This window comes from Mixophyes fleayi, chromosome 6 (assembly GCF_038048845.1).
Source record: "Mixophyes fleayi isolate aMixFle1 chromosome 6, aMixFle1.hap1, whole genome shotgun sequence".
Lineage (NCBI taxonomy): Eukaryota > Metazoa > Chordata > Amphibia > Anura > Limnodynastidae > Mixophyes > Mixophyes fleayi.
Window position 1 is genome coordinate 153,131,880 of NC_134407.1, and position 14,416 is coordinate 153,146,295.

At 38.1% G+C, this 14,416-nt stretch overlaps 1 protein-coding gene across 2 annotated transcripts; it reads right to left on the reverse strand.

Moving 5' to 3' along the window:
• Window positions 1–279: 279 nt before the first annotated feature.
• Window positions 280–13,575, reverse strand: RAB22A (RAB22A, member RAS oncogene family). Of its 2 annotated transcripts, XM_075176810.1 has the most exons (8): window positions 13,400–13,575; window positions 10,200–10,293; window positions 9,704–9,783; window positions 8,966–9,047; window positions 8,110–8,181; window positions 7,512–7,618; window positions 6,535–6,644; window positions 280–5,333 (listed from the first exon to the last, which is right to left on the reverse strand). In XM_075176810.1, the coding sequence occupies exons 2-8, from the start codon at window positions 10,200–10,202 to the stop codon at window positions 5,239–5,241; spliced, it is 549 nt and encodes a 182-aa protein (XP_075032911.1). In that variant the 5' UTR covers window positions 10,203–10,293; window positions 13,400–13,575; the 3' UTR covers window positions 280–5,238. The 2 variants fall into 2 exon arrangements, with proteins under 2 accessions (XP_075032911.1, XP_075032910.1); XM_075176809.1 differs by lacking the exon at window positions 10,200–10,293 and having other exon boundaries at window positions 13,400–13,574.
• Between the last annotated feature and the right edge of the window lie 841 nt (window positions 13,576–14,416).

The following is a 14,416-nucleotide window of genomic DNA, read 5'->3' on the forward strand; positions in this document are numbered from 1 at the left end:
TCAATTGAACCAAGCATGCGTGTGTGTAAAAAATTACACACCCCCACACACGTCAAATTGGAAATTTAGAAGTGACAGTGAGAAAAGACAGTGAATTAAATAGTTTTTACAATGAAGGCAGCAGAGGTTGCAGTATACCACCCACTTTGACCACATATACACATACTATATTGTAGTGCAGATTTAAGAACCCTCAAATTGATTTGTTTTGAATCTGATTCTGTGATTATCTGCGTTTGGCTTAAGAATTTAATTTATAAATCAGGTTACGATTCACAAAAAACAAAAGCGTTTTTATTAGAAATTATTTTAACTTTTGAGCAAAGAACATATAGCATTAAAATAGTTTGCATTCAAAAAGCTTCATTTTCCCTTTACAAGTATATGGTAATTACACACAAAAATATTTATTAGCACAAAACATCACAATTATTACATTTTCTTGGGGCCAGCCCAAGCTTGAAGTACAAAAATCACTCCTGTTTTAGCGTTGCTGTTTAATGTCAAACAAAATATTAAGATGTCAATTAAGCAAAATATTAGCTAAACATAGTCTACTGAAATACAATTGCATGACAATTGCTCAAAATATGTACGCAAGAAAGAAAAATATAAATGTTACCCCTATTGTAAAGGGAGGTGGGGAAAGAGAGAGAACAGAAGTTGGATGTAGAAAACAGAATATTTTATGTACAATCTGCACTTTACAGGTGAGTGAATTTTAGTGTTGACAACTGTCAGATTTACAGTCACAGTAAAAATGCCAATAGACACACAAATCACAGTTAAATGAGAAACAATCTGATGACCTCTAAAGAGGAGCATTACCAGAAAACACCAGACTAAACCCACCCACACCACTTTATGACAGTGCAGCATGGTTAGCTGTGAATGGTGCGATAGATCATGCAACAGACACTCAATCGCACCGATTATCGATCATATGTTCTGTATGATAGATATCTAAATTGTAGACATTCCTCTGTTGCATGACAATTTATTAGTATGTTGATTGCCATTTAAATCAAAGGTTGAACTGAAATACAATACAATTAAAACAGATTATGTGGGGAAAAAAAAGTTGATTGTTCAGTTTTAAGTAGGTGCCATAACTGGTTAACCAATCGCATGATCTTCAGCGAATACAATTTCTTAAACTGAACCTACAATTGGTTCTAATTCAGCTTGCACATCTGCACATATATGCAGACATTGAAAGCAAAGTTATTATGCTCTAGTAGTACAAAGAGCTGACATTTTACACCTTCAGCATTTTATAGTTTTTAAAGTGTACTAATTTTCTGGACACTGGAGAATACCAAAGCAAAATTCATGAGAACACAACCTTCATGTTTACCAAGAACTAATGATATCACTGAACAAAACACCTCATCGGAGGGCAGTGCTTCCTAGTGAACTGAAAAGCTCAATAGTTCAACCCACAAATGGCTCCTTCCACTGTGTATCATTGAAGCGTAAATGTTAAGATCTGCTAGTCTCCATATATGTCAAGTCTTATTTACTCTAGTGTTCATGTAGTCAACCTAAACTATCTAACAATTTATTACTGGAGAGAAGAAAAGGCGTTCCATGAGTCTGCAATGTCTTGAAGCTACCTCTCTCTTTTGAAAGTACCCAGCTTTAGGTTAATGGTTAAAAAGCTTTGTGACCCAGTTGAAAGTGCAGACTATGTGATGACCCTTGTCAAGGTTCTCCTGGCAAGAGAGGATAATGCTGCAGCTAGACTTAAGTATAGATGGAAGAGGAGCAAGATGGGAGCAGGGAAGGCCAGTCAAGATGAAAAATGATTAGTGAGTGGATAAGCATTTTGGTGGAATACTGAAATAGGAAGGGTCTGATATGGGCGATGTTGAGGAGCTGTAAATGACAGGATTGGGCAAGAGATTGAATGTGAGGGGCGAAGGAGAGGGAGGAGCCAAGAATGACACCCAGGTAGTGGCGTTGGGGACCAGAGTAGATAGTGGTGTTGTCAACAATGATAGAGGTCAGAACACACTCTTGATGGCGGGAAGATAACAAGTTCAGTTTTGGCCATATTATGTTTAAGAAAGCATAAGGACATCCATGAGGAGATGGTGGGGAGGCAACTGGACACCCAAGAGAGGAGGGAAGGGGAGAGAGCAGTAGGCGAGAGTCAAACGTCGTCGGCATATTGGTGGTACTGGAGCGTGAAGGAACTGATTAGTTCACCCAGGGAGATGGTGTACAAAAAAAAAATAAAAAAATGAAAACAAGTAGAGAGCCAAGGACATAACCCTTTCTACCTCTGGTCACTCCTATCACCACCCCCGGGAGTAGCAGAGGGTGATCCACGGTGTCAAAGGGAGAGGCCCACGAGGAGAAGCAGAGAAGTGGCCCTGGATTTGGCAGAGAGAAGATAGATGGTGACTTTGGTCAAGACAGTTTCTGACTGGATCAAGGAGGGAGTTGTCAGAGGTATCTCCAGAGACTGTTGTAGACAAGCCGCTCAAATATTTTGAAGGCAAAGGGGAGAAGAGAAATGGGGAGGTAGTTAAAGTGTGATGTGGTGTCAAGTTCGGATTTTAAGAATGGGCGAGAAAGAATATGTTTAAAGAATGAAGGTAAAATGCCAGGGAAGAGGGACAGACTGAAGAGGTTAGCAAGGTGAGAGCAGGCAGTGGGGAAAAAAAGAATGAAGGAGGCGAGAAGGGGTGGGATCCAGGGGGAAGGTTGAGAGTGAAGAGGATAATATAAGAATGGACTTAGTGCTCCTTCCGCAATATGGGCAACTATTATAAACCTAGCAACAAAGAACCAGCCCTCATTTAACTAAACATGATGGCAAAGGCTCATCTAGCCAGTCATACGCAGGCAACACTTTTTAAACAGATTAAAAAAAAAAAAAAAGTAAAAAAATAATAAAAAAAAAATCACTATTGCCACTGCAGTGGTCATCTGACCTACAGCTGTTCTAGCAACTATGCCACATCTTATTTAAATAAAATTACATTAAGCATTAATAAGGTTACATTAAATATTATACTTCCCAGCAAGCATTTCTAATGCACAATTCAGGTCCTGACTGTAGGACTATGGATACTTAAAGTAATAGCTGAAAATGTTTTATTTTCTTGCATTTGTAGATCATTACAAGAGCCACAACATCCACATGGAAAGAACAGACCAGCTATTCTTTATAAGGATCTCACTAACTGCACCCATTATTTATCAATGAACAATATGAAAAATCAAACTAAAAACTGCTGAAGTGCAATGTGCAAAATTCTTAATTGGCCTTACTATTTACACCATCTTAGTACTCCACCCAATTCAATGAAGAATGATGAGTGGAGCAAATGTGTGCAACAGATACACATTAAAAGTGGTAAAACACATCACAATGTACATGCACGAGATATTGATAATTCCCTTCATGGGATAGATGAATGCAAAAAACACAGAAATAAATGATTTCTTGGGTCTATATTGATTGACCTAATAATTTACTAGTGACCTCAGTTAAGAATGAGGCACAGACAGTGTGAATTGACGGGCTGCTTAGTGTCAGCCTCCAAATTGGCTGTCTATTGTGTGTAGGTGTTGGGTACACTTCTATCATTAGTGGTACCACCATTTTAAGTGGTGCAAGCAAGAAAAAGAGCACATGAAATGTGATCTGGATTAGTACAATGAATTACTTGTATGTGCCAAGGAATGGAAGGTATCTGGCAAACCCCAAACTACATACCCAATTTTGAGAAACAAAGTTGGGAGGTGAAGGTCTGAATGCTCAGCATAATTTGGGGAGATATAAATCAGGAGTAAAGTGGAGGACAATTTCTTCTAAATGTTTATTGAACTCGCCCTCTCAACAGTGACTTAATAAATGGTTCTTAAACAGGTACCATTACAATTTAGTTAGGATACTGGAGAAGCTCATTAGCTAAAATGAAAAATAGTCACACTAGGAAATATAAAGACTTCCCTCATATGGACTTTAGGTGCGTTCTGTTCAACTGGTAGACATATAGCCCTGAAATACAGAAATTTACTCTAAGTCACTGTACAGAAACAATATTTTGTGCAAGTTTGTTTGAACAATGTAAAACAATACACTGCAATAGATGCAATAAATTATCACAACTTTAACACCAGAGTAGCCTAATTAAAAAAAACAAACAAAAAAAAAAAAAAACATATGCACATTGCACTTCTAAGGTAGGCCAGGAAAATGTGCAAAAAAAGCAGATACTGTAACAGTAAGAAAAAACAAAGCCATAATTGTTGTAAAGTGTGTAATTTTGTAAACCCCGTCCTAATACCTGCCCTATCCTGATATAGTAAAATTGACCCCGACAGCCTGTTGAAATACTGACTTCTCTTACTCTAATACTCTTCACAGGTTACTGTATGGATCCAAGCACAGTACAGATACCTTGAACTGCAGTTTGACATCCAGCGGCTCAACAGTTTGGAACCAAAGTTATGAACGTTGAGGCGGGATGTCAATTTGTAGTTCGAACTGCTATTTTCTCTGCTTGTTTATGCACAGTCTGCAGTCAGATACAAGCACCGGAAGTGAAGAGTCCTTCCATTTCAGCGCATGACAGAACCAAGAGAGACTGAGGGAGAATGTCCTTTCATGTCAAGGGAGGGCATGACACAGACTACAGGGGACTAAGGGGAAAAAGAGAGAGCTTCCATTTGAGGGAAGACCATAACATCACAAGGGACTGCTGTGGTCAGAGCTTTCATTTGTACAAGAGAACGAGGGGGAGAGTCTTTAAATATTAGGCCAGGGAGCAATATGTACCACAAGGGACGGTGGGAAGAATCTTTTCATTTTAGACTATACTAGAACACAAAGACCAATTGAATAATGAGCATCTGTTCATCACATATATAATATTTTGGGTATGAACAGATCTTTGAAGATCACCACTAAGGTCAGAGTTTCCCTTTTCACTTGGCCTCAATGTCCTCCTAGAGGACAGACATGGAAACTATGGCTTGTAATATGTACCAGAAGAGGAATGATTTATACAAGTTATTGAAAGCAGAGAGATTTTGCATACAAAAGAACTGGCAAAAATAAGATGGACGGTGTATATATACACAACCTTTTTCCTTTCGAGAATATACAGTCTGTGCAAGGCTTGGAAGCTTAGGAAGTGTACACACTGTGTGCATAGCTGAGCAAGACTGCTGGAGGCTTGATTGCCATATAGTCCTGTCTACAAGTTCATATTCATCTGGTCAACAGCATCGGTGCTCAGCCTCCGACGACTGTCTTCGAAGCTTGAATCCCTTCCCAGACGTAGCACTGGCATTTGTCGAGGGTATCCGTCTACCTGAAGAGAAAAAAAATAGTATTTACTATATTGGCACTAACCCCGAAATGCCTAAATCTTATTCTAGTGAATGCTTACATAGCATCTACATATCCCAGCAGTCATGAAAGAGGCTCTGGATGAAGATTTTTATGATATTTCTGATTGTGGCCATGGTTGAATATATAAAATTTAGGAAACACTAATAAAATCAGTACCACATTTGGCCATACACGTATGCAGCCAAATCTGAAAGATAGTCATATTTGGAGCATGGGTAACACCGGCAGATCCTACAGAGCAGAGTTAGTACAGTCATATGATGATCACAAACACTTTCAGGTGCAGTGTTGACAGATTGGATTTCCCAGCTTGTTCAACATCTGAATCAGAAGTTGATTGGGATTGATTATCAGCATGTATGGCCACCTTAAATGAAGAAATTACTAATAGTAAAGGAGGACACCTAAGCAGTATCCTTGAGAGTCACGCATTATACATCATTACACCATCTAGAGGTAGATGTTACAATAGACAAGACCATTTGAACTCTGTGGACTTGTGTATTAATTCAACTTTTATAAGAAGCCTCATGCACACACTTGTTTTGCCTGTTTATTTTGTTACATCCATACAACTAGTGGTGGGATAAGCATTGCATATCCCATGTGATACCATGCCACTGACCATTTCTGCTGCATTCACTTTTGTACAATAAGGACAGTTGATAAAGCTTGTATTACACATATACAGACTGCCAGAATTACTGCAAGAAGAGGGCCTCTATAAATGAAACGTGCAACACCAAGATCCAAAACACACTGCTGGAGAACTTTCTTTTCAATCCAGCATTGAAAATATCATTACTTATTGTTTTTCAGAACTCTACTTGTGAATGGAAATAAAGGATAATGAGAGTACTACAGGTTACATTATGCTGAAACATTAATTTCTTCCATAATAATGCACATTTGAAAACATTTCTGGTGAAAAAAAGGTTCTTGCAATCTACAGTTCTTTTGCTCATAAGTTCTTGTTTAGTAATTTGACACACTATGGTCCATGATAATTTGGCCACAGCAGCAGTATTCTGTTGTGGTTTATGATTCATGTACATCAATTGAATAAGCAGGTCGGCAGATTCCAAATAGGTCAATAAGTACAAAAAGAGAGAAATTGGGTTATATATGCAGAACACATGCATGCGTATTGGAATACTTACTAATTTCTAAGAATAGCTCATTAATGTTGATGGCATTCTTGGCACTCGTTTCCACAAACACAGCATTGATAGAGTCAGCATAGTCCTTTGCTTCTGTTTCCAGCACTTCTCTAAAGTTTTTTTTAGAAATCTGGTTATTGTTACAGATCATTTAAACAAAGACCAGCACTGCTTAATACGCCATGTATGCTTCTCATAGCAGTATGAAACATTGCACACGTCAGATACATATGCTGCAAATTGGTTCAATGTATAGCTATGCAACATCAACTTTAAATTTGCAGCTGTTGTAATGTAAATCATTCATTCATTAAGGTCTTACAGTCCTCCTTATAATGCAGCAAGAGTGGGAGAACCTCAGGTACTGTGCTAGCTGCTTGGGGACACACACATAAAAACTAGTGCAAGAGGAAAAAATGTGGCACATGATATTGCAAACAACCAGCATCTGTTCATTCAGCTACACGTATTAAAATCACTTACACAGGTCCTCCCCATACTTATACACGATCATACATACAGAATGTCACAAATTATTAACTATGGGAAATATAAAAATCTTTAAATCACTAGAAGTCAAATGCCTTAGGGCAGGGGATCATTATCACACTAGATAATACGATGTTTGGGGCATGGTGGCATATTATCCCAAGAATTTGCAAATTATATGAAACAAAGGCTTCATTATCTGAGCAGAATGCCATTTCATTGGGATAGTCACGCAGTTATCCCCTTACTTGGAAGCTCCTTAATATATGGTGTACTGTTCTCCCTCAATACGTACACTGGACTGAATACATCTACATGCAAACTAATAACAAATGTAACTCCACATGTGGAAACAGGATGTAAGCTGAGTAAATGATTTATACTCTGATCCTAAAGTAACCAAGGACGAAGCATAAAGAAGCCAAACTGTCTCGGTATCAAAATAAACAATGTATTCTCTATTTCTCAAAGTGGGGGGGTAAAAGTACCTGACATCATTCAGGTCGCACTTGTTCCCAGCTATTGCCACCACTATGTTGGGGGGTCCATGCTGGCTCAGCTCTTTCACCCAGTTTTTTAGCGTTTGAAAAGTCTCCTGTAAAAGAAAGTACATGGCACCTGATTTGCTTACACCGATTTATAATCCCTGAGGTCAGGTTTGCACAATTTTTTTTTTTTCTTTAATTTCCAAATTGTTGTTCTACTGTACATTAACACTGATATAAAACTGGGTCACAACTATTATAAATCAGATTGTTTACGAAGTGCTTGTTTTACACATTTTTTTGTTTACGGACAGAACGTCATTTCCAGCAGCACGTACAATGTAAGAGTTTGCAGAATCTTTAGACTATAAGCACATACTTAAAATATACACATTTCAATCAGAATATTTATCACCAAATATAGAAGATTATCAATTTATTTGGCTATCAATATATGCCGGTATTGGATCTATTTTAACCCACACACTAGTGAACGATCAAACTGTAACAGGGTTGGCAGCGTCAGACTGAAAACTTGTGAAGACATGGAGGATACATTAAACCAGCCTGGCATGTTGAACACAAAAAAAAAAAATCTCACCTCTTTTGTGATGTCATAAACTATGATAGCTGCGGTAGAACCTCTGTAGTACATCGGGGCTAGGGCACGAAACTACAGTAAGAGAAACAGCATATAAAACAACATAACATTTTAATATGTTTTGTTCTCATCGAGCTCCATTACACATAGCAGTTCTCCAGGCAATGAAAGCTCATATTAAAAAAATCTATTTGCATTTACTGCAAACCTATTTTATAAAAATGCAAATGGCTGGTAGAATCAGTGTGGGCTATAGCAGTAAGTGGAATGGAAGTGACAGCAACCAGGACGTGGAGAGAGTTTGTGTGGGTGACGGAGTGGGGGAGAGGAGAGAGACAGTGCGCACAGGGAGAGACAGAAAGAGAGGGTAAGCTACCTAATGAGGCATTATATTAATTGGGGGCAATTATGTATGCAATCATTTTAATTGGAGGCGCCTTTGTGAGACGATGTGAATTGGGGGCATTTATGTGAGGCATAATGTGAATTGGGGTCACTTATGTGGGGTATAATATTAACTGGGGTTCTACTATGAAGCATAATATAAACTGGTGTCACTATTCTGTGGCATAATATGAATTAAGGGTACTACTGTGTGCCATGATTTGAATTAATTTGTTGGTCATATATACATACACACGTACGTGCGCGTGTACTTATGTGTACATACATGCATGTGTACGTACATACACACACACAAACAAACACACAAACTGGTACACCTGGGCTCAACTAGATTTTATCCAGCACACCAATAATAAAAAAAAAAAAATGTTGCCAACCCCTGGTACAGATTATTAAATGTTGTTTTATGTACAATAAATACTTTTAATTTTCTATGTAAATCAATACTTACCCGCTCTTGGCCAGCTGTATCCCAAATAAGAAACTTATGTAATTCATTCTGGTATTGTACGGTCTTTGTCATAAAAGAGGCACTGGAATAGGAAACACTGATTAAAAATACATTGTACCAATAATTATGTTGGGCAAGAAATAATTTCTAAAAATGTCCCTGAAACACAGGGTGATGCAGGATAAGCAGCCTCTTATATCAGGAATGAAGTGTTATTTTTATATTTTTGCAAACAAATATATAGACAACTTCAAGAACACACTTGTGCATTCTGATATTAGCCTCTTCATAGGCAGCATACTAAAAAGTCGGCACATGGTAACAATTTAATGACGTTGCTGAGGTGTTGCCTTGAACACTGAAGGGTTGTCCTTGGTGCACAAACACATCATGGTACATGTAGTTCTGTGGAGCTGTAACCCCAACAAAGTCCGGCTCCTCCTAATGCACCTCTCACAGGAGCACAAATACATCTTAAATGGACAATTATTCTCTTGTAAAAATAAAATTGCATTTAAATTAAATTAATTTGGACATATCTCTAGAATCTGTAAATGGCTCAAACTTATTTTTTAAGACCTACTTCTAGAGACTAATATATATCAAAAGTCTGTGTATATAACAAAAGCTGTCATTTAACTAGATTGCTATTGACTGGCTGAGCAAAAGTTAGAAAATAAAATATGAAAAACAAAGCACAATTTAGTGTTATTTGTTCTAGGTATCCATGACACTTACCCAATAGTTGGATTGATATTGGGATCAAAGCTGTCTTCTACAAACCGCCAGACAATGCTGGATTTCCCAACACCTGTATCCTGCAGAAAAATGAATAATCAACAGCATGCAATTGGTGGCGTTTACACATAAATGCACGTTTGTTATTTGTTTTTAATTCCCTAAAAGAGGATGCAAAAAACTACCAACTTGCTAGGTATTGTTCAAAAAGTATTTTTTAATTTTACATCTTCTCCTTTGCAGTCCTGCTTAATTCCAGGGGAACTGTAAGCAAAAGAAGAAACAGATCTACCAACACAAGAAGAAAGATAATATTGAAAAAAGACTTGATGCCAATGAGACTAGACAGATTCAGTGGAAAATGGGTACTACTAGTTGATTCATGGTCAATCTGACTTATGTACCCCTTGAACATTGACTAAATACATTACTAATATTAACAAATGCTGCATAGGGAGAAAACAAAGACTGGTAAGCGTTAAGACATATTTAGTACCATTTCTCTTGCTCTGTAGTTGGAGTGGCAGCATGCTCAATATCTAGTCTTTATCATTATGGCAGGGATAGTGGACAGTACTGGTGCTCTTGTTCTGTATGCAGGAAGAAACTCCTAGTATTTGGTTTTATGCTGCATAAGTTAAGAATGATTGACACCACTACATATTCATGCATACCTTTGTGTCATCAGTCAGAGGAGAAGTGTTTATTTTTATTACCCCTACAACACAGCTCTGTATTCAGAAAGCAACTTTGTGTTGTGTCCAAGGACAACAAAAACAAACAACTGTATGATTATATAAGGACATTGCTAAACGCAGAAAATGAAGCCTAAAAGAAAGAAATATACGTAGCAATACATGCTGGAGGGCAAGCAGCCATTAAAAAAAAAAGTCAACATCTAAAGATGGAAATCCCCTTACGACACTTAAATCCTTCCTGCTTTATTGCCAGATTTGATTGTTATAACTTGTAACACTTGTTAAAATGGCTATTAATCTGTTATTACGTATAGTAGTAAGTCTCTCCAATTAAATGTATTGTTTTAACTCATTACTGAGATTAAGGTAATGTGCAGCCCCTTTGAAGGTTAGTGGGCATCATGCAGACCCCAAAGTGTATTAGGCTCCTCATGACAATTTTTTTTTTAGCCTGAGGACTGCAATACAACTCAACTTGCTTAAAAATACAATGAATTTATTAAGAGGAACCTCTCTGCAATTCTGCCAAATACCTCAGCATTTCTACAAAAGTCCCCACAAAAGTTTATGCATCTCTGCAAAAGCATCCATCCGAATAAAGTGGGTGTGGTCATATGCCACCGAGCCAAGCCCCTAACCTGTAACACCCGCCCACACTGCAGTAACTTATACACACTACAAAATGGAAACGAAAATATTTAACAGTACGACCAACCAAATAAGGCGACAATCGTCCATTTGGGCAGACTTTCGACCATCGTGTCACTACACACACTGACCCGACTTTTGAACGAGCGGTCGTATGTCGGCTGATTGAGCCGATTATTGGACGACAACCGTGTAGTGTGTACCTAGCTTAAGCAATTGTGATTTTTTTTATAAAACTCCTTTACATTTCTAGGTGGAAGTATGATGCATACTAAATAAATATACGACCCTTGTGTATAATATCCAGCAGCAATGCATATCCCATGTATGCAGTCATAGCCAAAAAACTGGCACAATTGCACTTTTATTTTATTTTTTGCAAATGACTCATTCTTCCATATATAAGATGAACTTAACAGTATTGATCTCAACAATTCTTTCGCTGATATTATATAACTTTCATTTTTTTTATTCTAAATGTAATTGCATTGACAAAATTACAGACACCCTAGACTTAATATCTCATAGAACAGCCTTTGATCAAAATAACTGCTATCAACAGATTCCTATAGCAGCTGCCTGTACTTCTCTACTAACAATTTGGTCCATTCTTAGTGCAAACTGCTCCAGTCCTCCAAAATATAAAGGGTACCTTCTCTTAACTGCTGTTTTTCAGCAGTCTCTACACAGATGTTCTATAGACTCATTGCTGGCAACTTCTGGACATTCCTGGGTGTTTTTTGAAGTGTGTTTGCGGTCATTATTCTATTGGAATACCCCTGACTTTCGCTGGAGACTCAGCTTTCTGACTGGGTTCAACATTGCACTCCAATCTCCAGATTTCATGATGCCATACACACATTCAAAACAGCCAGTGGCAGATGCAGCATAGCAACCCCAAAACATCACTGAATCTCCTCCATGTTTGACTGTAGGGATGGTACTCTTTTCATTTTGCTTTCTGTAAAGTATAGAGATAATGTGCTTTACACAAAAGCCCTAATTTGGTGTCATTGTCCACCGGACATTCTCCCTGCTGGAGTTTGGATTGTTCAGGTGAGCTTTGAAAAGCTCCAGTCTGGCTTTCTTAGGTCTCCCTCAGCAGTGGGTTTCTCCTACCATATAACACTTCACTGAGTTGGCAACAGATGGTTTAAGTTTAAATGGTTGTACCTTGTGTCTGAACGTCAGCTTGAATTTGTATGGGATTTGATCAAGGCGATTTTGCCACCATTCAAACAATGCTGCACAAGTTAAACTTCCTAACAACATCACATACAGTGGAAACGAGATCATCAAAAACTCTGGGGGCTGATATGTAGCCTTGAGATTGTCCATGCCTGGCTAGAATCTTCTGTCTGACCGCCAGAGGTGACCCTCTCGCTGGTTTTGGTTTTTTTTCTCCATGCTCACTGTATTACACAGTGACACAAAACAGGAGAATGAGTTGTTTTCTCTATTAAAGCTCATTTAAGGAGTGATTTTTATAATACAAGTGTTTGCGGTTAGTTCAGTTTAAAGTGAAGAAAAATCATCTGCTTGAAATGTAATTATTTCTTACCACTCTCAAAAAGGTGTCAATACTTTTGTCTGGCCCATTTAAGTATTTCTTTGTGGTACACAGTAGTAGTTTTTCCTGTATTTTGTATTTTATTCCACTGCAAACCAAATAAAAGCATACGTGGATACCAAACTTATTTTAAATTATTATTTCAAGAAGAAATGGTGCATTATTAGAAAAAAACCTGCTAGGCTGCCAATATTCTTTGGCCACAACTGTATGTGGTAGTACTGTGTATATTTTAAACACATGGCACTTAAATTCATCACATATTTTTGCAGCAATATAGCACTACTGTGTTTAATGTCATATGTCTGTGCTCATTCTTTGAATATCAGCATTTATACTCTGGATATAATCTAATAAAACAAAGTATACTAGCATTCAAGTTACTACAGCAAAATGATTAATTGCAATTCACTACAGGAGGTAAGATACATGCTGCAGAAAGGCACTTTGTATAACACATGCAGTGAGACTTTGCTAGGCAAATTGAGATACTAATCCTAAAGAATCTAGGTATATGTGGAAAACACTGCATTGTAATGTTTACATTTTACAAAAGAACAGCACTGTTCATTAAAAACAGAACGGATATAGATATGTATATATATATATATATATATATATATATATATATATATATATATACACACACATACACGACACATAATTGATACAAATAATATAAGCATGATGTAATACATGATCATACAAGACGACCTACTCGATACAGGTTTGTGGTTATTTGCATACAGGTATTATCACCAATCAGTGCTGCACACTCACCCCCAGCAGACAGACTTTCAGCTCTCGCAGAGCCATGGCAGCAGGGACCAGCAACGTCTACCAGCAGCCCGGTATGTAGGGCAGATCTCCGGCCTGCGGCACCTCGGCCTCCCTGGGCCTAGTACCAGTCGAATCCACCTCCCCATCCCGCCCATAGTCCATCTCTCCTCCCCTAGCCGTGCAAAAGCCGATCACGCCTCCATTGTCCTCATCAACACCATAACCCGCATTCCCCCCGCCTTCTTTATCACCAACATCCCGCCCAGAGATTCCCTTCCTGGGCGCTGTAGGAGCTGAACCCGCCTGTCCTACACCTCGTCCATTAGTCATGTTACTCCTCTCCGGGACCTTCCCCTGCTCCTCCTCCATCACCCCATCCCCTCCCCAAGTAACACTGTTGTAGTGATAACATCGGCCAACCAGACTTTTATCATATTACTGTGGTCCTTTTGTCTCTACGTTTTGTTGTCTATTTGTTTTTTGATGAGATAAGCAGGGAAATCGCACCATGAGGTGATAAGCTCGTATCTAATAATATAAGTGTGTCGAGGAACACCTAATAATATACACAGGTAGTTTTTCAAATCGTACATTTTTTTCAGTTTTTGTTGGCTCAGGATAAATTTCCAAATACAAATAATTTTTCATTGTTAATGAAAATATATAAAAACATAAAGATCAAAGTTTATCATGGTTTTTGGGGTTCCCAACTCACCCTTTTTATGGGAACACCAAACACTGTTTCTGCGTGTCTGACGCTTTTAATAAAAGGGGTGGAACTCCCACCCCACCAAAAAAATAAAAATGTGACGATCTCCTTAGAATCCTGATTTGTGGATGCTGTTACAGCTTGGATAATTGAAGGAGTTACAATAGGATAACGCAGCCAATTGAATTCCCCCTAATAAAAGCAGACAAGAAAACAAAGGCTAGGGAGGGCCCTACTCATCAAAGAGCTTCATTTCACAACGTTACAGAGTTATGTCCAGCATCAACATGGGCAATTTTGTTTGTAGT

Coding starts and splice junctions, on each gene's coding strand:
- RAB22A (XM_075176809.1), bottom strand. CDS start 13,435: ATGGCTCTGCGAGAGCTGAAAGTCTGTCTGCTGGGG. Junction 9,784..13,399: donor TGAAAGTCTGTCTGCTGGGG/GTGAGTGTGCAG, acceptor ATTTTTCTGCAG/GATACAGGTGTTGGGAAATC. Junction 7,619..8,109: donor TTTATGACATCACAAAAGAG/GTGAGATTTTTT, acceptor TTTCTTTTACAG/GAGACTTTTCAAACGCTAAA.